At 40.9% G+C, this 24216-nt stretch overlaps 1 protein-coding gene across 3 annotated transcripts in view; it reads left to right on the top strand.

The window, feature by feature from the left end:
• The window catches only part of LOC143997176 (ethanolaminephosphotransferase 1-like), a 90573-nt gene that overhangs the window by 47043 nt on the left and 19314 nt on the right, over positions 1-24216 (top strand). For all 3 annotated transcript variants that reach the window (XM_077492656.1, XM_077492655.1, XM_077492657.1), the window contains exons 4-7: positions 5659-5733; positions 10790-11058; positions 11280-11388; positions 19630-19678. In XM_077492656.1, coding sequence (XP_077348782.1) covers positions 5659-5733; positions 10790-11058; positions 11280-11388; positions 19630-19678 — 502 coding nt within the window. The remainder of the gene's footprint in view (positions 1-5658; positions 5734-10789; positions 11059-11279; positions 11389-19629; positions 19679-24216) is intronic.

Genomic DNA, 24216 nt, shown 5'->3' with positions numbered 1-24216 from the left:
TCCTGTACTATGTCCCCAGCCTCTGATCATCTCCTGTACCATGTCCCCAGTCTCTGATCATCCCCTGTACCATGTGCCCAGTCTGACCATCTCCTGTACCATGTCCCCAGTCTGACCATCTCCTGTACCATGTCCCTAGTCTCTGATCATCTCCTGTACATGTCTCAGTCTCTGACCATCTCCTGTACATGTCTCAGTCTCTGATCATCTCCTGTACATGTCCCCAGTCTCTGACCATCTCCTGTACCATGTCCCCTGTCTCTGACCACCTCCTGTACCATGTCCCCTGTCTCTGACCATCTCCTGTACCATGTCCCCAGTCTCTTACCATCTCCTGTACATGTCCCCAGTCTCTGACCATCTCCTGTACCATGTCCCCAGTCTCTGACCATCTCCTGTACCATGTCCTCATTCTCTGACCATATCCTATACATGTCCCCAGTCTCTGACAATCTCCTGTACCATGTCCTCTGTCTCTGACCATCTCCTGTACCATGTCCCCAGTCTCTGACCATCTCCTGTACCATGTCCCCAGTCCCTGATCATCTCCTGTACCATGTCCCCAGTCTCTGATCATCTCCTGTACCATGTCCTCATTCTCTGACCATATCCTATACATGTCCCCAGTCTCTGACAATCTCCTGTACCATGTCCTCTGTCTCTGACCATCTCCTGTACCATGTCCCCAGTCTCTGACCATCTCCTGTACCATGTCCCCAGTCCCTGATCATCTCCTGTACCATGTCCCCAGTCTCTGATCATCTCCTGTACCATGTCACCAGTCTCTGACCATCTCCTGTACCATGTCCTCTGTCTCTGACCATCTCCTGTACCATGTCCCCTGTCTCTGACCATCTCCTGTACTATGTCCCCAGCCTCTGATCATCTCCTGTACCATGTCCCCAGTCTCTGATCATCCCCTGTACCATGTGCCCAGTCTGACCATCTCCTGTACCATGTCCCCAGTCTGACCATCTCCTGTACCATGTCCCTAGTCTCTGATCATCTCCTGTACATGTCTCAGTCTCTGACCATCTCCTGTACATGTCTCAGTCTCTGACCATCTCCTGTACATGTCCCCAGTCTCTGACCATCTCCTGTACCATGTCCCCTGTCTCTGACCACCTCCTGTACCATGTCCCCTGTCTCTGACCCTCTCCTGTACCATGTCCCCAGTCTCTTACCATCTCCTGTACATGTCCCCAGTCTCTGACCATCTCCTGTACCATGTCCCCAGTCTCTGACCCTCTCCTGTACCATGTCCTCATTCTCTGACCATATCCTATACATGTCCCCAGTCTCTGACAATCTCCTGTACCATGTCCTCTGTCTCTGACCATCTCCTGTACCATGTCCCCCGTCTCTGACCATCTCCTGTTCCATGTCCCCAGTCTCTGACCATCTCCTGTACCATGTCCCCAGTCTCTGACCATCTCCTGTATAAAAATATTTAAAAAAAAATATGTTTCGGTATCAGTGCTGTTTCGGTATCGGTTTTCAGCCTAGTGTATTTTTCATTTTCGGTATTGGTTTCGGCACCAAAAAAACCCATTCGGTGCACCCCTAATTTTTATTCCCAGTCTAGCCTTGGCTGCTGATCATATAGTATAGAAAGTACTTTCAAATTCTGATTTGCAGCTGTCTGGAACCATTATAAGTTCTTTCTTGGTATGACAATGAGGTAGAAAATGTCAGCCCATAATGTAGATATTTAGTCTGTGGTTAGATCTGTAAACACTTATACTGGATATACAACAATGTTCCAGTTGTGACTCCCTGTTTCTGTTGTTGTGCTTTTAAGGACATTTTCCCGCACAATATTTATTAAGTAATTTTTAACGAAGATATTTTTAAGATACAGAATCAGTCTATATGACACAGTCTATATATGTGAAACTTATTCACGGAGACGAGTGATCATACAAAATAGCTACATTTATTGGTTGACAGAAAACAAATATTTACATGAAATATTAAAATACAGATTACATTACTTGATCATTTTGACAATTTTTGGGAACACCCTCAAACTGGGCGTAGTAGTACCTTGGACACAATTATCACCATTATCATTTCTCGGTAGAATCAATAACCTTTTGATAATTGACAATTAAACAGAATGTCTGTATTTCACACATCCAACCGTTACTATACTGCAGGTAAGTAAGTGGTTAACAATGTGAAATAAATTAGACATTTGTTTGTCAATAAAATTGGCATCTATGCAAAAAGAAATGTATGAAAAATTTAATTTAGAGAAAAATCTAAAAGGCGGTTATTGATTCGGGAGAAGTATTTCAATAATAGAATATTCAAAAACATCAATATTTAAGAGAACATAAAATAGATGATAAACATATATTTACCCATTTCCAATATGGCTATTAGTGTGGAGTATTAGTTACCAGGAATTTTAAGATGGCTGCCGTGGCTTCAACATTCCAAGGAGCAGGGATCTTCATGAATGTAAAATGTGTATTCATGCATGTCTTCCAGTGTCCCTTCTCAGGGGGGGGGTCCCTAAGCTTCCCCCTGACTCTCTCCCCCCAGCTCTCCTCCGAGCTTCCTCTCTTTTTTCCTTTTCTTCTCCATCTTTCTAGTTTCTTAAATATCCTCTTCAACAAAAGGATTATAAAATTATACTAAGTTCTGCCCAGAGGGTATGTGTTCCCCCCTCATTGGCCGGCAGACTTAATGGTTAGCTTTCCCGGGAGTCTCGTGATTTTAAGGTAATAGCACCTTCCACCACCAGGTGTCTCACCTATGTTTGGTGTTTTATTTCTTTAAGTGAATATTTTTCTAATTCTGTAATATGTGTTCGTTATTTATATGTTCTAACGAATATATTCGAGTGTTCAAGAATTATGGCATAATGTAGAATACGCTTTAACATAAATTTCCAATAATCACTTGCATAAATTGGTGATATATATGCATATCACTGTATATCTGTTAATCTTTAGTCCGTTTAGAAAGGACACAGGTTAGATATATATCAAACAAATCACATACAATTATTATCTATATGGATACATGTATAATTTGGGTATCCAATCAATATTTGTTTATCTAAACATAGGTTAAATTCTTATACAATTCTAATCATGATTTATGTTTTTTATAATACTAATTTGTTGCTAAAACACTTCTACTTATAATCATACTTTCATATATAATTTCTTTGTGACCAAGTTCTTTAGATCATTAGATACTAAATTTATAATCTCAGTTGTGACCTATGTATAAATTGAATGGCTTAGAAAAATATAGATGATACTGGTAGATGAATCTTACAGCATGTTTTGGGATGAACTCTGAGCTTCCAATAAATGATTAAATGGGTTAGCTGTGCCCTTCAATATGTTTTTGGATGAGGCGTCAGCTATTTGCACGGTTGTATATTGTCCAAATAGTCTTTTTACTTACGCACAATGGGGTTCTATAGTTGAGGGTTATTTCCATGTGATAAATACTTATGCAAGTTTGGCCTTCTCACTCTAACCAACAAAATAAGTAAACAGCTTTTTGTTTGGTGACAGAAGATACCATTGTTTCAGCGAGTTTCTGTCCCAATGCATGCTTGTAAAAGTTTTCAATAGTTAATGTAGTGATCATGTATTTTGTGTTCTTCAAGAGGGTAATAGTTCAATGATAGCAACATTGTAGATCATCTGTTCCTAAGGCCTAAACAATCTCACCTCTTTGACAGTAAATATGAATGTATTATTATTATTTTTTTCTTAATGAATTCACAACACTGTGTGTAGTTAGTAGTATTCTTTTTTTTTTTTACTTTATGCGTAATTTTACAGCCTGACTATTTCAGGCTATTTGTATAAATAAACAGCTGAATTAACTTTTTTTATCACTGTTCTTCTACTTCTGTACCTATTCTGACATTGCAGCCAAAACACAGGGTGTGTACTCTGTTAAAAATATTATAAGAATGATGCAAAAAAAAACATACAAATGTAATTTCAAGCGAATGCATAATGATTTTGCATACAGTATATTTTCTTTATAGTATTTATAGTTGGCAATAAAAAGTGTAATTATTGCATATTAATATTTCTGAATATTTAATGTTTTTTGAATATTGAATGTTTCATCATCTCCTCATTCACCCAGGGATGTTCTAATTTTCCTTTTTTTTTTTTGCAAACATTTACACACACATGTGAATGAACATGTGAATGACTTTTCCCGCCTACCTGTTACGCCAAAATAAGTTTTAATTAAAGTCTGAACGCAAACAGTTTTTGCTCTGTATTTACATTGTTTGGGATTCTCTATGAATCCTGTATTATCGGTGCATCCTGTCTAGTATTTATTTGTGAACCACAGTTATTTTAGGATACCTCAATAACATTTCCAAAATACTCCACTTTTTAACCAATGACACCACCAAGCTACTAATTTACTCACTTGTTTTTCCTTGTCTCGACTACTGCAGCTCCCTCCTCTTTGGTTTACCTCTACACAAGCTATCTACCCTTCAGTCTAATATGAATGCTGCTGCCAGACTCATCCACCTTACTAACCACTCAGGATCTGCCACCCCTCCCTGCCAATTCCTCCACTTGCTACCAGTAGCCCCAACAAATTAAATTCAAATAAAAAAAAAAAAACTTCAAAGCCACCCACAACTCTATCCCCAGCTACATCCCAAATCTTGTCTTGAAATAATAATCAAACTATCCTTTTTGCTCCTTCTAGGACCTCCTTGCTCTCTAGCTCTCTTGTCACCTTTGCCCTTGCTTACCTCCTGGACTTCCCCAGAGCACCCCTTCCTCTAGAATCTTGTACTCACACCTGTACCTCTTCTACTCTGTCTGCTTTTTAGACAATCCCTGAAAACTCATCTCTTCAGGTAAGCCTATTCCGCCTCTAGCTAACAACTCATCCCCACATGGTTACAACCTGTTGTATCATTTAACTTTCCCTTTAGGTTGTAAGCTTCCACGAGCAGTGCTCTCCTATCCCTCTCATCTTGAATTGTATTGTAACTGCACTGCCTTTCATTATTTTGGAAAGCACTACACAAACTGTTGGCCCTGTATGAATTGTATATAATACTAATTATAAAAATGCATAAAACATAAAAAAAAATTTATAAATTAAAAATCTCTAAACCATAACAAAGAACATTTTAATATTAAACTGACTTTTTTTATCTTCTCTGTTTGACAACTGTGCACTGACTCGTTAATTAACATGTACTGTATTGAACTGTATCATTTTTGTGTCTTATTACTTGACTGTATGTTCTCTAGAATAAATAAAGAATTGGAAAAAACTGACCCTACAACATATTTAAGAGATAAACACATGGGAAAGATAGTTCAAAGACAATAACTTGCAAGAGATAGAAGGAAAGAGTGAGAACTCATTAATGTTCTCTCAGCAGCCCTAATCAGTGAATGGTTGGTAATAAAATAAAATTGGATTGACTTGCAAGTGAAAGTTTTGTATTATAAGATTATGCAGTATAATGTGAAGTGTTACTATCGAGGAAGAACACACTGCATTGTATGCAATAGACACATTTAATAGACATGTTTAATGTGAGGGCTTTCCCAGGAACTTTTGGGGGGGATATGCATTTTGTTTCATAAATGTATTCTTTTAAACTTGATTGTTCATGTTTCTGATTTCCAGGTATTGGCAGCCAGCATATTCCAAACTGGATTTGGATCTCTGCAGCTTTGGGCAACTTTTTGGCTTATGCATTAGGTATAGTAGTGATAGCTAATTATATATAAAAGTGTTATTTTGCAAATATTTCATTAATTTTTGGTGCTTAGTGATCCTGGAAAGCCAGACCCATTCTCCATTAAATGCACACACGTAGACACAAACATTGATGTGCCTTTATTATAACCATGGTAATTAATGGTATAAAACTGCCATGGTTTTTCTTCTTTTTTTTTTTTCACCCAAACACATTTCGCAGTTTCGGTGAAGTGGTCCAGAATCTGATCCAATGCAAGGTCTTGTCTGTTGTCTTGAAGCTTGGTGAGCTCATCACAGCAGTAAATTTAGATGAAAAGCTGAGAAGCTAGTTGCAATGGTCAATATGATTCCCTATATTTCTATTGAACAAGTTTTTCAAGAAGTTTTTCAACTGAGTTTGTCATCATCATAGCATGGAACACACCGAATCTTAGACAGAAACTCTGTGTATTATGAAAATGTAGCACAGTTTTTCACGGCTGGCTTTGGGTTGGGTTGTGTCTGCAAGCCTGCTTGCTGTGCATTTTGAATCTGAATTCTAAGCTGTAGAGCCGTAGAGACTGTTGTCACTTGTACTGTTCCGAGACTGTCCCATCGAATATATATATATATATATATATATATATATATATATATATATATATATATATATATATGACTACAAAATTATTTTATGTTACTTTTATGTTACTTAGTAACTAATGTTCATTATTTTCAGTGCACAAAGTTACCACAATGGCAAATGCTGTATAGTGGGCAAGAAAGATGCAGTGTGCTCGTTCCACTCCACCCTAAGAAATACCATTCTTGTGGCTTTTATCTCTCTGGAGTATGCCTTATTCCTGCATCTCTGCTGTGTGATCACATGATTTTTCCCTGTTCTTTGTCATCTGCAGGGAAAGATCTTTGGGAGGGGCTTCTATTTATGCTCTACATTGCAAGTCTGTGTCTGGCCAGCCCAGATTGGTGCTGTGCTATTCACAAAACAAAAAAAAAAAAACTGTATCAGAGGAGCAAGTAAAATGACATTAGAATTATTAAATAACTGCTATTCAGATCTCAAAAAAACCTTATTGAACATCAGATGTGCATTTTATTATTATTAGCATTAATATGGTGTAGATAACGCCAGAGATCACTGACACTAGCTTTCACTTCAAACAGGATCTGTATCCAAGCCTCTTTTGTTTTTTTTGTTTTTTTTTACTTTCAGGCATTAGCAATTACATTTGATATATTTAATACTGATTTATATTAAAACTTTTGGGAGTTTCTTAGTGAATATAATCAATCAGCATACTATATTGCGCTCCCATAGTGTTTAGCAATAGGAGGACATGGAGGAGAGAGGGAAGGGAGTGTCATTTACCACTATGTATATGCCCATGTGTGTAACTCTATAGTCACATGGGCTGTACAGAAAAGGGAGAAAATGGAGACCTTAGAAGAGAACTGAAATTTGTGCTTGCTCTGTAGAGGACACCAGCTGGTCTACACAACCTCAACCTACTGAGGACACAGAAATTATGGGAGGGACAGTTGAAGACAGGATCAACCAGGTATATTTCAATCTACACAACACAAATGCTTTAGTGTCTTTGTGAGTATACACACTTTGTTATATAGCATGTAATGAGAGTTGTTCATAGTCTAGATTTAATGACACTTTAACAGTTAGTATAGACATCATCTAAACTGTAGAATCTATAAATTAGCCCAGTGTTAAACAATAACTGCTCAGGTTTGTCTATATATAGAAAGGTAAGGTACCAACATCCCAAATACAATTAAAGTCTAGAAAAAAAGGGGTGGGGCAAGTAGGATTTTCCCGTTTCCCTCACAAGACATTATAACAACATTGTTAAAAATAAGTAAAGTTTATTTTACATACAGTTACATGCTCCCCTGCTGTGAGGAGGTGATGTGATGTAACCTCTAGCAACTAATCAGTGAGCCATAATGTGTGCTGTAACCTCTAGCAACTAGTCAGTAAGCAGTAATGATATGCTGTAACTGCTGGCAACCAATCTCAATTGCTGCCTGATCTGATACAGAAAACTGATTTTAAGTCTAGCTTCTATTTATTGTATGTCTCAGAGTAGGTGGAGAGGGAAATTGCATGGGTGGGCCCCAAGAAAAATTTTGCCCAGGGTCCAATCTATATTAAAGACTGCCCTGAATACAATATATCTCCGGGAAGTGTTCTGTGAGTAGAGAAACAGAATTGTGAACTTTCTGTGACTGCTATTATAGGTGTAAATGTAGGGTTAGTGCAGGCAACCTATATATTTGATGGGCACACATTGCAGCGCAGGAGTAAAATATTATCAACAACTTTGGAATATTTTTTTTAAGTTATGCTATGTTAATGGAGACATGAAACAAATCATAAAGTAGGTGTTATCCCAGTTTGCAAAAGTGGAAATGTGCTTTAAGATATTACTGTGTGTTATTAACCAAGTTTTATTCTGTACAGTTCTAATGAGCCAGAGCTTCAAAATGAATAGTACTTTTTCAGATTTAATTTGTTTTAATTAAATCAAGAATCTGCTAATTCTATTCAGACATTACAGCAATTGTCTTGCATTAAAAACTGGAAAGCTTCAAGCCTTAAAGCCTTATAGTTACATAGTTGCCAACATTGTCAAAAGGGGCCACTTTTTGTCTGTAGGTGGAGTCTTATTATTATTAGGGGATGGGGTATTTGTTGTAGGCGTGGCATAGTGGGGGAGTGCACAAAGTGGGCGTGGTTTAAACAAAATATTGGATGTTGCTTAAAGGGGGTGTGGTTAGAGTCTGAGATGAAAGAGGTAGGGAGGGAGGAAGGAGGAAGAGAGGGATGGAGGGAGAAAGAGAGGGAGAGAGAGAGAAAAATGCAGCTTGCTACTTGCCACCAGAGATGCAGCGCTTACCTTTCACCAGAGATGCAGCACTCTGATGTCACCAGAGATGCAGTGCTCTGATGTCACCAGAGATGCAGCGCTCTGATGTCACCAGAGATGCAGCGCTCTCGTGTCACCAGAGATGCAGCACTCACTTGCCACCAGATGCAGCTTGTAACTTGTCACCAGAGATGCAGCTTACTTGTCACCAGTGATGCAGTACTCATTGGCCACCAGAGATGCAGCACTCACTTGCCACCAGATGCAGCTTGCAACTTGTCACCAGAGAAGCAGTGCTCACTTTGAACCAGATATGCACTGCTCACTTGTCACCAGAGATGCAACACTCACTTGACACCAGAGATGCAGCACTCACTTGTCACCAGAGATGCAGCTTACTTGTCACCAGTGATGCAGCACTCACTTGTCACCAGAGATGTGGCTTACTTGTCACCAGCAATGCAGCGCTCATTTGTCACCAGAGATGCAGCGCTCAATTGTCACCAGAGATACAGCACTCACTTGTCACCAGAGATGCAGCGCTCAATTGTCACTAGAGATGCAGCTTACTTGTCACCGGAAATGCAGCTTGTCACCAGAGATGCAGCTCCCTTGTCACCAGATGCAGCTTGCCATTAGATTCTGAGACCTCCATGCTGCTGTATCACCTGAGCCTCCGCTAGAGGTCCGGGGACTGCACTGGTGATATTGTCTCAGCTGCCATTTTTGAAACGAGCAGCTCTTGTGGAGGCCAAGGGGAACAAACAAGAGGCTGTGGAAATGAAAGCGAGTGCCAATAGAAATGGAGCTGCCGCCAACCCCCCACCCCGTGGCCTGGCCCACAACCCAGGGTCTGCCTCTTGTTTCTTCCCTGCCTCGGCCTCTGCTGCTCTTCACAAAAATGGGGAACGCCCCGGATCTCAATCGGTGGTGACGGGCGATTCATCATGGACACTGACACAAAGCCAATTTTCCGTGAATTTTCCCAGGACACGGTAGGACCTGAGTTTAGGTATGAATATCGTGAATGTGTAGTGAAAATCGGGACTGTTGGCAAGTATGTAGTTACCTATCACTGTGTCTGCTTATATGCCTTACTCATACTAGAGGCCCTGTTCATCACAATAAATATTTGCATTTGCCTAGCAGACTGCAAAATATTACTCTGTAAACAACAGTAGTGCAACATTAGGCTGATGTCACACAGCGCCAGCAGCAGAGTCATGTGGGAGAGCCTTCCATATCTGTGGAATTGCTCACTCACTAGCCCTAAATGCTGCTGAATCCTGCTAGCAATGGGGCAGTGAGGAAGTGACACAAGGTTGCTGTTAGAAATCATGGGGCCCTGTACAGCCTAGCTGACAGGAACAGTGAACCAAGACTAACAGGTGGCTATAGCCGCATCAAGAATTACTTTTCTTTACTTTTTTTCATTTTTATTTTTTTACATTTTTTTGAACATCACTTTGGGGGTTGGTGAAAAATCAGGGGTCTAACCAGACACACAACTCCTCACTTTTGAGACAGAGAATGTGATTGAGAACACTGATCCCTCAATCCTTTCTCTTCAGCCTCTGCAGCGTGAATGAACGGGGAGCACTCTATGTAGAGGCTCACTGTTCATTCATAAATTGAAGCATTTGTAAACACAGGGAGGGCCACAGGGAGATTGGTTCCAGTAACTGCACCCACTCCTGCTGCTCTGGGCCCCCTGTTGAACATATGGGACCTGGGCCACATTCAAGCCCTGAGGCAACACCCTGCAGGCCCCAATACCAAAGCATTTTTCCATGGCGACTGACAGGCAGTCTCTTATTTGTCCTGATGCTGACAGCTTGTTGTTTGATTGATGTGTGACACCAACCTTACTGCTACAAATGTCCTGCACAGAAAATAAGGGCAGTGGTGAAGAACAGATAGCAGCGTCCAATCCAGTCAACAAAATAAGAAAAATCACCAGGACTCCATACAAACCTTTGGAGACAACACACAGCCTAGATACATGTACCTTGACAACAAGATTTGGGTGTCGTTCTTTACAATATAATTTTAAAAGCATTGAGTATTTATATACAGTACAGGAGATTTTGCCTCTCCCAAAGTCACAATAGGAACATTTCAATAATTGTAACCTTCTCTTCTGGATCTTCTAAAATGTCACTTATTGTTTGCAGATTCAATTGATGGGAAGCATGCCAGAAGGACTCAGTCCAGCAACCCATTGGGGGAACTATTTGACCATGGGCTTGACAGCTGGACAGCGTCTATCTTTCCACTATCTTTGTTCTCAATATTTGGATGTAATTCAGGAGAAGCAGGATTAACACCCATGAAGATGTATTTAGTCACCAGTGTTGTACTCTTCACCTTTATGCTATCACACTGGGAAAAATACAATACAGGGATGCTCTTTCTTCCATGGACATATGATATCAGCCAGTTGGTGAGTTTTTACCTCGTGTTCCATGATAATAAACTTCATATGAAAGTAATCCCCAACCGGACAAGCCATGCGACACTAACTAGCCAACATGTTATAGCCATAATTGCTACCCAGATTTCACATTTTGATTCATAACTTACATATATATGCCTCTTTAGTAGCATTGTGTATATGACATTTTAGTAATGATTTTTAATGACTATTTTCTTTTTATCTTGCAGTCAATGACAGGTGTGTATATTCTGACTGCTGCAGTTGGAGTAGATGCATTCCATAAAACAGTGATCCCCCATTTATACATGACTGACCTTTTAATTACATTCCTTGTCGGTATGTATTCGGTTGACTGAAAGGTATCAGTTTTTTTTCTAGTTATAATATCATGTAGCTGACATACTTAATTTGGGATCATGTACTGTTTAATCCTTTGTTCATAAGTAGCTTGCATATCCTCTAAACCGAGGAAAAGAGCAAAAGTTTGTAAGATTTTTAAGGTTAATTATCACTGAAAGAAACTGTCAATACATAAGTTAAAAATCCAATTATTTTAAAAAGGCATAAGTAGCCTCATCATTATTAAAAGCAACTTACAAAACCCCTATGGTGAGGGTATTGTTGCCTTTTAAATATCAGCCACTTTTTGTTTAGTAGTTAAGGTTTAAAAGAGGATTTTTTGAATTAGAAAGAGGATTTTTTGAATTAGAAAAGGGCTGGGGACTCGGATGCTCTTGAATAAAAGTCCTTTATTTGGTTACATGGGTACACGGGTACAGGCTACGCTGACGCTTTTCGTCTAAGAAGCCTTCATCAAAGCATACATGTTTGAATTAAAAACTGATATTTGATATTACTGATATTCACAACACCTGTAGGCAGTGTCATAGACATAAAAAAAAATCTCAGTTTTTTCTTTTTCTACCAAGAAAACATATACCATGAAACAATACATAAACTGCAACTCTAAATCGGTGGTATATGTTATTCAGTGTGGTGCCTGTAGTCTACAATACGTTGGGTGCACTATACGCCCATTGAGAGAATCTCGGGAACATGTGAATGACACCACAAATATTAATGCTAAAAATATCTAAAATGTGTCAAAACATTTCCAGGAATTCCATCATGGTAATCTTAACACTTTTTCCTTTTTTGTTGCTGAACAGGTTAAAAAAAAAAACAAGAATAGGTGACACTCATTGTATTTTGCTTAAACGTGTGGTGGATCCATACCCTCAATACTAGAAAACCTTATGGTTTGAATGATAGGATGGACATAAATCTTTTTTTAACATAATTGCATTCTTTAACATAGTCACATTGTTTGATACATTTATTGCAACATTTTGAATATGCTTTATTTGTTCATGATATGTCTCTCATATGCCTGCTGTGCTTCTCTCCTTTTTTCCTCCATGTGTTTTTAATTGTTTTGATTGCTCTGATTAGGATGCACCCACCCCATTTGGAGTGCTTACTCTGTTATAAATATCAGTTTTTAAATATACACATATATGCTTTGAAGACTTCTTAGCCGAAACGCGTAAGAATAGCTTGTACCCGTGTACCCATATAACCAAATAACGGACTTTTATTCAAGAGCATCCTTTTCTGATTCAAGTACTGCATTTTGGGGCCTGAACGTTCTGGCTAGAGCACCAGTCCATAGTTCATAGATCACCATATTGGCAGTGGAGCTTGGGTATCATTTTGTTTCTCTTAAAAAAGGCTTTTGCTTGCGCAGGATTGGATAATTAAAGTCAGCACGCCTTCACCTCATTCACTAAGATAAGTGAACATTCCCTTTGCAAAAAGAACAATCACTTAGCTTGTGGTCACTTCAACCTCTCTTTCTTCTAACCATGGCAACATTTAATGGTGTAGATGCAATGAGGTTGATCTACTAAAGGCAAATTTCTGCTCACTTCTTTACATTACAATAAGTGTTTATTAATTGGTTTGCGCAAAAGTTATAGTGTCTACAAAATAGGGGATAGATTTATGGCATTTTTATTAATATATATATTTTTTTACTAGTAGTGACGGCGATCAGCGATTTTTATCATGACCGCGACATTATGGCAGATACATCAGACACTTTTTTTGTGTATTAATGTGCATAACGAAGCCAAGGAAAGATGGAAAAATCTCCAAATGGCATCAAATTACAGATTAGACATTCTTATAATATGTCAAAAAAAGTTAGATTTTATTTCCATCATTTACACTTTCAAAATTACAGAAAACAAAAAAATGGCATCTGCAAAAGTTTGGGCACCCTGCAGAATTTATAGCATGCACTGCCCCCTTTGCAAAGCTGAGACCTGCCAGTGTCATGGATTGTTCTCAATCATCGTCTGGGAAGACCAGGTGATGTCAATCTCAAAGGTTTTAAATGGCCAGACTCATCTGACCTTGCCCCAACAATCAGCACTATGGGTTCTTCTAAATAGTTGTCTAGAAAACTGAAACTGAAAATAGTTGACGCTCACAAAGCTGGAGAAGGCTATAACAAGATAGCAAAGCATTTTCAGATGTCAATATCCTCTGTTCGGAATGTAATTAAGAAATGGCAGTCATCAGGAACAGTGGAAGTTAAAACAAGATCTGGAAGACCAAGAAAAATATCAGACAGAACAGCTTGCAGGATTGTGAGAAAAGCAATTCAAAACCCACGTTTGACTGCACAATCCCTCCAGAAAGATCTGGCAGACACTGGAGTTGTGGTACACTATTTCACTATAAAGAGATACTTGTACAAATATGGTCTTCATGGAAGAGTCATCAGAAGAAAACCTCTTCTACGTCCTCACCACAAAAATCAGCGTTTGAACTTTGCAAATGAACATATAGACAAGCCTGAGGCATTTTGGAAACAAGTTCTGTGGACCGATGAGGTTAAAATATAACTTTTTGGCCGGAATGAGCAAAGGTACGTTTGAAGAAGAAAGGGCACAGAATTTAATGAAAAGAACCTCTGTCCAACTGTTAAGCATGAGGGTGGATCAATCATGCTTTGGGGTTGTATTGCAGCCAGTGGCACAGGGAACATTTCAAGAGTAGAAGGAAAAATGGATTCAATAAAATTTCAGCAAATTATGGATGGTAACTTGATGCAATCTGTGAAAAACCTGAAGTTAAAGAGAGGATGGCTTCTACAAATGGATAATGATCCTAAACACACCTCAAAATCCCCGGGGGATTACATCAAGAGGCGTAAACTGATGGTTTTGCCATGGCCTTCACAATTTCCTGACCTCAACATTATTAAAAAAAAATATGGATAGACCTTAAAAGAGCAGTGTGTGACAGAAAGCCCAGAAATCTCAAAGAACTGGAACACTTTTGTAAGGAAGAATGGGCAAAGATACCTCAAACAAGAATTGAAAGACTCTTGGCTGGCTACAAAAAGCGTTTACAAGCTGTGATACTTGCCAAAGGGGGCAGTACAAGATATTAACTGTGCAGGGTGCCCAAACTTTTGCAGACACCATTTTTTTGTTTTCTGTAATTTTAAAAGTGTAAATGATGGAAATAAAAACTTTTTTGACATATTATAAGAATGTCTAATCTGTAATTTTATGCCATTTGGAGATTTTTCCATCTTTCCTTGGCTTCGTTATGCACATTAATACACATTTTTACCTGGGTTGCCAAAACTTTCGATCTCCACTGTACATGTGAATTACAAACATTTTTCTTATGCCTTCTGGGCAGCCCTCATCATCATCCCCACTGCCGTCTATTGCATAGTTCTTCTAATTGTGGTCTTTTTGTTTCCCCTCTTTGCCCGTTATCTGAGAGTTTAGTGCCCCTACCACCTACAGCCCACTGATCAGTCTCATCTGCACCAGCTACATCAGACACTTTAGGCGCTATTTTCGGATCATGCACATTTATACAGCGATCAGTGCGATTAAAAATGCACTGATCACTCTGTAAATGTGACTGGCAGTGAAGGGTTAACCAGGAGGGGGTGCTGCAGGGGTTAAGTGTGTCCTAGGGAGTGATTCTAACTGTAGGGGGGGCTGTGTGTGACACTACACCCAGGAGTCCCTGCGACCCGCGGTCGCACTCTCGGAGCTCGCAGCGGGCCTGCTATGCAAGCCTCGCGAGATCATGTACAATAACATGATTTTGTGCAGCGGGGCCAACCTGCCGCAGTAAAACTGCGGCGGCTGGTCCGCAAGCGGTTAATTTACAAGTGGTGCATCTGTAGCATGCATAGAACATGCTGAAGAAAAAAATGAAAAAAAAAAAAAAAATCACATTTAAAATTATTTGCTATTGAAATTCCGGCACTCGGCTATTGAAAAAAATGAACTAAAAACAGCGAGCCCCCCCGTTCCAAACCAGGCCCTTCGGGCAGCATGACAGAAGAGATTGTGCCACCAGTTTACCAGGTGACCTAGCCAGATGGCCCTGCCCCTTACCTATATAAGAAATGTCAAACGGCTAGAAATGTCAAACGGCTTAGCCTGCAGTAGGCTAAGCTTTCATGTCGGTGGGAGTATTTTTATTTATTACATTTTTTTTTGGATGCGGCGTGATTGGCGATGGATTTATTTCGGGGGACACTTTTTTTGTTATTTTTTAATAAAGGAATTGTCAAAAACTGTCTCTGTGTTTTTATTACTTTTTGACACTTTTTTGGTGAATGGGTATACTTATTCACATAAGGGGGGTCCGGTATCTTGGGGCGCCCTTGTTAAAGGGGGCTTACGGATTCCAATAAGCCCCCTGCCCGCAGAATCCCACACGGTTGTGGGGATGAGGCCCTTGTCTTTATCAACATGGGAACAAGGTGCTTTGGGGTGGGAAGGCAGAGCCCCCTGCCCCAATGCACCCCCTATTGTTGAGGGCATGTGGCCTGGTATGGTGCTCGCTTATCCCCCCCCCTTTCTGGCTTGGTATGGACTGGGGGGGGCTTTATTTTTTCCACCGGCAATCTTTTTTTCTTTTTTTTTACTCAGCTGTCAGCAATGAAGCGCGTTGACAGCTGGTGGCTCATCTGTGTCCTGGCCCGCTCCTTAACAACAAGCTTTTTCAGACAGGCCCAGCAATGAATCAAGATAGGACTTGATCCCTAATGCAGGGAATGCATTGATTGAAAAAATCTTCTGCCTTTAGAGTCAATTTAAGTAAGATAATATCAAGACATATAGGTATGTACATATTTTCTGTAATAAATGTTTTTTATGCTTGCTTGGATTTCAGATTTAATTTAATCTGTCATGGAAGAAATATGTGGTTAGCACTCACTGATCCATGGACATGTTAGGTGCCTAGCTATCTTGCCAATACTGTGGCTTTAATAACTTCTAAGCCCGCGTACACACGGGCGGACTGTCTGTCCAACTTAGTCCGCTGAAACACATTTCAGCGGACAGTCCGCTCGTGTGTGGGCTTCAGCGGACTTTTTCAGCGGACTGTCTGGCGGACTAATGCCCCGTACACACGTTCCGATTATCGGACCACAAAAGTCGCTTTCGGACAGATCGTTAGATAATCTGATCGTTAGTACGCAGCTTTCGACAGCCGATCACGACAGTCCGTCCAACTAAATCCGAAGGAACAAACAGGTAAACTTTGGTCGGATGACAGCCCATCGTACGACAGTCGTGTAGTCAGTACAGTATGCGTCCGATAAAAGTCATTAGACAAACACCACGCATGATCGGAAACATGAAAATAAACCAGAAGGACACACAGGTCACACGTTTTTGACATCATTTAAAATACGTAGCTACGCACGACGGAAGATTTTTCCAGAATCGTACGACAAAAGTCTTACACACATTTTGCACTGTTGTATTCAATCTTAGTTGTATACAACAAAATGTGAACGATCTGTCTTACGATAATCGGAACGTGTGTACGGGGCATTAGTCTTTCGGAATTTCCGTAATATTGTCCGTCCAACTTTGGTTTCAGCGGACAGTCCGCTCGTGAGTAGGCAAGTTGGACGGACTAAGTATGGCGCATGCTCAGAAAGGATTTACACGGCCGAAGGTTGCATTGCAGTGTATTGGACGTCGTATTTCTAGTCCCGTCGTACGTGCTGTACACGTCATCGCGCAAGCTTTCAACGGACTGTCTGTTCATCGTGTGTGGTCAAGTCCGTTCATTCAAAAGTAGGACGGACTGTCTGTCGGATTGTCTGACGGACTTAGTTGGCCAGACAGTCCGCCCGTGTGTACGCGGCTTTAGTCACTGACCTGGAAAAAGAACACTGGTAGGGAAGGGTCATAGTAATTCAGATGTCTAATGTTCATGCTTGTTTCAGGGCAGTATTGAAGCCAGATACAGCCTGGCAACTATTGTTTAGCAATGGCATCCTATATATTTTTTAAGAGCAAAAGTACTTTAACCGAAAACATGCAATAATTGATTCTACTCATCATAACCTAGAGGTGATCCAAGGGAACCACACGTATCAGGTGACCACGCAGTCCAGTCCATTATCTCACTTCATACATTGCTTTTACAATAATCACTGTTAGTTCAGGTATCGCTTAATTGGAAAATGCAATATTTACGCGTGTCTATAGGCGTCGTTAAGGTGGGGCTATTGCAGCTGGACCCCTGAATGTGGGGCCAATAGCCCTGAGTGTCTAAGCGCCAGGTCCTACAGGAGAGAGAGAGAGAGAGAGAGTGAGAGAGAATAGACAGCAGCAGCCGTTGCGACACCGCCCACAGCACTGACTGACAGGTAGAGTGATATGCCTCAAGGAAAGCAGCAGGACAATGCCAGCGTGGCGACGCCCCCTTTTCCCTCAACCTCCAGAGCCATGATGTGACTGGGAGTGGAACAGAACGAAGATCAAAGAAAAAAAAAGTGTCACTCTCTCTCTGTCTTTGTGTTTCCCTCTCTCTCTCTTCTATCTCTCTCTCTCTCTATTTTCTCTCTTCTCCCAATCGCTCGCTCTCTCTTTCTCTCTTTTGACGGGCACAGTGGCTGCAATTGACGAGCACAGTGGCTTCATTTGACAGGCACAGTGGCTTCATTTGATGGGCACCGTGGCTTCATTTGACAGGGCACAGTGGCTTCATTTGATGGGGCACAGTGGCTTCATTTTATGGGCACAGGGGCTCCATTTGACAGGGCACAGTTGCTGCATTTAATGGAGCACAGTGGCTGCAATTGATGGCTTTAAGGGGGCAAGGGCAGGTAGGTTAGTGCATGTCAGGTAGGTCAGTGTGGGTCAGTGTATGTAAGATAGATAGGTCACTGTGTGTCAGGTAGGTCAGTGTATGTCAGGTAGGTCAGTATATGTCATGTAGGCCAGTGTATGTCAGCCAGATAGGTCAGTGTATGTTATATAGGTAGGTCAGTGTGTGTGAGGTATGTCGATGTGTGTCAGGTTGGACAGTGTGTGTCAGGTAGGCAACACCCCCTCCATACAACCCCACCGCCCAAAGCTCCCACAGTGCCAGGCTCTGAACTGGTCTTTTTGCCACCTAGCAACCCACCTGCGTGTGTCCCTGACTGCTATAACAGCAGGTTGTATCACTATCACTATTAATTGGCTATCACCATACCCTTGGTTATCACCTAATGAGATCTTGTGCAATACCCAATGTTCCCCCAAACAATTTCTTCAGAACTAGTCAGTGTTGTAGAAATCCTTATTTTAAGAGTTCATGTTCTTTTTTTCTTTTTTTTAATTGTGGCAGAAATTGTTAGATTTATCCTTTTTTCACTCTGGTCGCATAAATGTTGACAATTTGTTCCTACTAAGCTCAGGCAAACAGGATTCTTTTTCCATTTTAGAATTTAATACATACCTCTATATTTAAAAGAGATTACATTTTTAATTATTTTTGCTTGATGCCTAAAAAGAATAAAGTGTCTTTTCTTTTTTTCCCTTGTTTACACGAGCTTCCTCTGGTTTCTTTAGTTTTACTATTTTGACAGTTCAAAAACATACCAATAAATTAATTGGCTTTCGACCACATTGGCCCTGCTGTATGCATGCATATGTGTGTATGACTTTATGGCCATCAGATTATAATCTATGGAGGCAGAGACTGACACATATAGAGCCATGATGGTTGTAGAATTAAAGTACCAAGTAAATCTGACATTATTTTCTGACACTTGTAAAATTACCCCTTTCTTAGGCTACTTTCACACCGAGGCGCTTTATAAAATAGCACCTGCAAAGCGCCCTGAAAGAGCCGCTCAATTCACTCCAATGTGAAGGCCCGAGGGCTTTTGAATTAGAGGGGTGCGTTTGCAGGACAGTCAAAAAAGTTCCGCAAGCCGCATATTTGCAGCGCTATAGGAGCAGTGTATTCACTGCTCCTAAAGCGCCCCTTCCCATTGAAATCAATGGGGCAGAGCCGCAAACCCGCTTGCGGGCAGTTTTAACCCTTTTCCACCCACTAGCGGGTGTTAAAACCACCCCGCTAGCAGCCGAATAGTGTCACTAAAACGATGGTAAAGCCGCACCACTGCCCATCTGCCCCAGTCTGAAAGTAGTGATTCCAAATTGTAAGGTTGATTTTATGAGTTGCGCATTGATGCCACATGTCTATTTTTGTAATTGTATTTTTTTTTTTTTTTTGCAGGATGCAGTTTACTTATAAGCTTTCCTCAGACTCTATACAATATAGTTAAGTAAGTTACAAGTTTAACGTTTATAAATTGAAATGCAACATGAGTATTGTGTATTCAAAGATGTAGTTACATAGCTATTCATGTGGGAAAAAAAAACGGCAAGAGCCCACTGGAATTGACAATACAAGAACAGAAAAATAACAACTAAAGCCCCATACACACTATCAGATTTTCTGCTGATTTTTTCCTTCAGATTTACCAAAACCATATAGTGTAAGGGCCTGCCTGATTCAATACAAGGTTTGGCCTCATATTATATGATTTTTATAAAGCTGAAGGAAAAAATCTGCAGAAAATCTGATAGTGTGTACAGGGCTTTACTGTTCCAGAATCTCAAGCTAGCAGCTGATTAAGTCAAAAACATTATTAAGCGTTGTCCAAATTAATTTAACGACACAAATAAAGCATTTATGAACCCCAAAGAAAATCAGATATTTCAAGCATTCGCATTCTTACAAATAGTATTTTTAGGTGAAAATAGTTTCGGTCAAGCTAATATAGGGTAAACTATTTGATAAATTGCTAACCTCTTTAACAGGGTAAGCAAGGATATAGCAATGTTATATCACAAAACATGATGCCCACTTGACACTGGTAAGCACAAGAAGTTACATAGAAGCAACAACAAGATGATATACCTCATGCTGTGCATACTCAAAACAAAACCATCACAGTGATGAACTCATCTCCCTGATGAGCATGTAATTTTTTTTTCTCTTCTGCCGCGTACACACGATTGGACTATCCGGTGGACTAAATCCGCCGGACTTTGCAGCTGAGGTCCGCCGGACTTTCCGAACGAGCGGACCTGCCCACACACAACCAGACAACCCAGCGGACTATCCCCCCAAAGTCCATAGCTGACCCTTATCCGAGCACGCAGCCCGGCTGGTCAGGAAAGGGGGTGGGGACGAGCGAGCGCCCCCCTCCTGAACCATACCGGGCCACGTGGCCTCAACATGGGGGGTGCTTTGTTTTTTTTCTGGGGACCCCCACGCCGTTTTTCAGCATAGGGGTTCCCCTTTAAATCCATACCAGGTGACGGGGCCAGCAAGGTGTCAATCTCGCCGAGACATTGACTTCCCTTGCTAGTCCGTGCTTGGGCAAGTCCGTTCATTGCAAAAGTCCAGCGGACTAGCACACAAATGGGTGGATTGTCCGCCGGACTGACAATTTTGAGTCAAAACTTCTAAGTCTGCCGGACTTTTGGAAAGAAAAAGTCAGACGGAGCTCACACAGGGGCGGATTGTCTGGTGGACTTTGGTCCGCCGGACCAAGTCCGCCAGATAGTCAGATCGTGTGTACGCGGCATTCCAGTCAGATGCTTCCTGTTAGCTACTTAACTGAATGGATCATTGTGCTGTTTCTTCCTCTTGCTATCCAGCCATGCTGTAAAGGGACCGCAAGAGGCTCCTACCAGGTCAAATTTATTAAACAAAAAATTAATGATGTATTACTGACTACAGAACTGCACTAATATGTGTCTTTTAAATCTGCCTAGAGTTCAGATTTAAGACAAATCTAAACATAACAGTATAGCAGCAGTGCTTCAAAGAAAATCTTGTCATTATAAATTGTGTCAGTCTTGTTTTTTTTTTTCAATTAAAATAACAAACATACAGCCTCTGTTGATGGAACTCATGGCTCCACGCTGTCTGTAATTTTGCAGTTTAGTGGGACCAATATCTTAGCTGAAGATCTAGAGGCGCAGCTTTTTTCCAAACCAAATAAACAGTATCCAACTTACAGGCTTATACACAAAATATGAGACAAAGCTAAACAACTACAAAAGGTTACGGGTTACACAAGGTACAGTCCTATTTGGAATAACCAAACCTACCCCAAATGGGCCAAGTTACAGCATGTGGCTAGGTAGCGAAGGTAGGGGGTGATGCATATCAAACATATTATAACTAATGGTCATTTAATCTCCTTTTCACAATTGCAGTCTAGATATAGCATTCTGTCTAACATGTTATTCTATTATTTACAATTGAAACACGTGGTGAATGCTCAGAAGTCTCTGGGGACCTTTGAGATGTCACAACCACGATTTTGGAATTATGCAGCAGTCCCATTCTACCAAGAGCTTTATATTCAACTGCTATGCTATGCTCCTGAGGGTATATCTGGAAAAATTCCATAGCTCTGCATGTGAAAGGTGGGAGAGGGACATAGGCGATACCCCGAGAGACCAATGGGAGGAGGCACTGGAGGGAGTGTGGGGTGCTCTCTTAACATCTCACAGAGACTGTCACAATTATACATTCTATTGAGAGTCCACCGTACCCCACTCAGGCTACATTCCATGGGTGTATGCCTTGACCCCATATGTGCTAGATGTAACAGGGGTGTAGTGGACTTAATACAGTTGCTATGGAGGTGCCCAAAGCTTCATAGCTACTGGAATGCTGTGGTTACTATGGTGAACTCCGCATTTGAGATCTCCATAGACATGGATCCTAAACACTGTATACTAGATAGGTATGTTAAAGAGGCCGCATCCAGAGCATTGCTTCAGGCTCACAGGCTCATTTTACTTCAATGGACTTCCAGTACTCCCCCTTTGCCTCAAACGTGGCTTGCACAGATGGGCACAACATTGAGATTAGAAAAGCTGATATATCAGCATAAGGGCAGCTTTTCCAAATTTGAGAAGATATGGTGGAGTTGGTTGGCTTCTCCTGGTTTGGCCCCAGCTGATTTAGTAATGGACAGGTTATTGATTTGAAATTTATTACAAAAATTGATATGTTTAATTAAGCTGATAATGTAATAGCTGGAATTTGCATGCCCTTGCTTTATAAATGTTTAATGCTTGTCTACTTGCTTTGACATGGTGGCCCGGTTGTGCACAACCCTAGATACAGCTCTAAAGGGCGCTTAAAGCATTTCCATGATGTGAACTACAGTACTGGTATGCTGAATTAATATCTGATGTGAACTACATGTACTTTTAATGTCTGGTTGTACAAATTTGTCTCAATAAACCTTTGCCTGATAAAAAAAAAAAAAAAAATAACAAACATGTTATACTTACCTGTTCTGTGCAGTGATTTTGCACAGAGCAGCCCGGATCCTCCTCTTCTTGGGTTCCTGGCTGGAGCTCCTGGCCCCTTCCTCCTGTTGAGTGCCCCCACAGCAATCAGCTTGCTATGGGGCACCCGAGCCAAGGCAGGCAGGGGATAGAAGGAAAGATGGTGTCAAGAATGGCCGTTCTCCCTCTCCTCCACACACGCCAGCAGAACAAGAAGATCAGGAGATCCCAGAGGTGGCTCTGTCACCAGCACACTTGCCCCATAAAAAATCTACAGATAAAGAAATATCACTGGGCAGCCTCCTCACAGCCACAACCTGACATAGAGACAGAACACACAACACCATTAGCTGCATTGCCTGGCTCTGATGCTCCAGCCTCAGAAATCTTATTAAAAGCAATGCTGCTGTCCTTGCAAACTGCATTGCAGCAAGAGCTGCGCTCTTCTATCTCTCACTTAACCAATCACATTGACTCCATTGAGGATCGCACTGACATGCTAGAATGACAGGTGGGAGAAGTAGTCAAAGCGCTTGATGAATTGGTACATGCACATGGTGATCAAACTTAAACTATCCGCAAACTCCAACTTAAAGTGACAGACCCTGAGGATCACTCCTGCTGCAATAATATCAAGCTCAGGGGTATTCCTGAGGCAGTGTAGCAAAATGATGTAGTTGCTTATTTACACCAACTTCTCCTAAAACTCATCCCAGATCTAACACCAAGGGATATGCTGCTGGATAGGGCACATAGAATTCCAAAACCGACCCACCTGCCTGATTTGATCCCTAGAGAAGTCCTTGTTAGAGTACACTTTTACCACATCAAAGAGCGCTTGCTGCATGCAGCCAGGTCAAATCATTCGCTATCTCTCCCTAAGGCAACATTGCACCAGGATATCTCAGCAGTGACATCTCAAATGAGAAAAGAATTTGCACCCATAGCTGCAATCTTAAGGGAACGTGAAGTCAATTATCGTTGGAGATTTCTGATGAAGCTTCTGATTACCTACCAATCTCAGCACTTAGTCATCATTTCCCCCAAAGATGGCTACAAACCTCTGCAAAAATTGGGGTATAATCAACCGCTCTCAAAAAGGGCCTAAACACTCCTGCTCATAGATCATATGTGTTCGGTACTTATGTTGTAACAAATAACTATTACATGCTTATTGGCAGCAGGCTCTATAGATGCCTAAGCGACTTGCCATATATCACCCTCGTGGAGTAGTTACTGTGTTGTATTACTATACACTTGTTATATCGCACATGTACCCCAATACGTTGTGTGCTAAGCACACCATATTTCCTTTTATATTTTGTCTTTTGTTTGTTTAACGAGTATCTGTGCTTAAACTAACACTAAGTCTGTAAAATTGATTGGCTATTCTGCATCCATATTCACTTGACCCTTCTCTTCTGGCTGTCTGGGTCATACTTCACTCTTTTTCCCACCCAATAAGCACTGCTGGACTGATATAACAATGATGCTTCATAAC

The sequence above is a fragment of the Lithobates pipiens genome, unplaced genomic scaffold (genome assembly GCF_037356315.1).
Source record: "Lithobates pipiens isolate NorthernLeopardFrog02 unplaced genomic scaffold, aLitPip1_a1.2 Scaffold_19, whole genome shotgun sequence".
Classification (NCBI taxonomy): Eukaryota; Metazoa; Chordata; class Amphibia; order Anura; family Ranidae; genus Lithobates; species Lithobates pipiens.
Note: the sequence above shows the minus strand (reverse complement) of the source record. Positions and strands in the feature narration are given on the sequence as shown.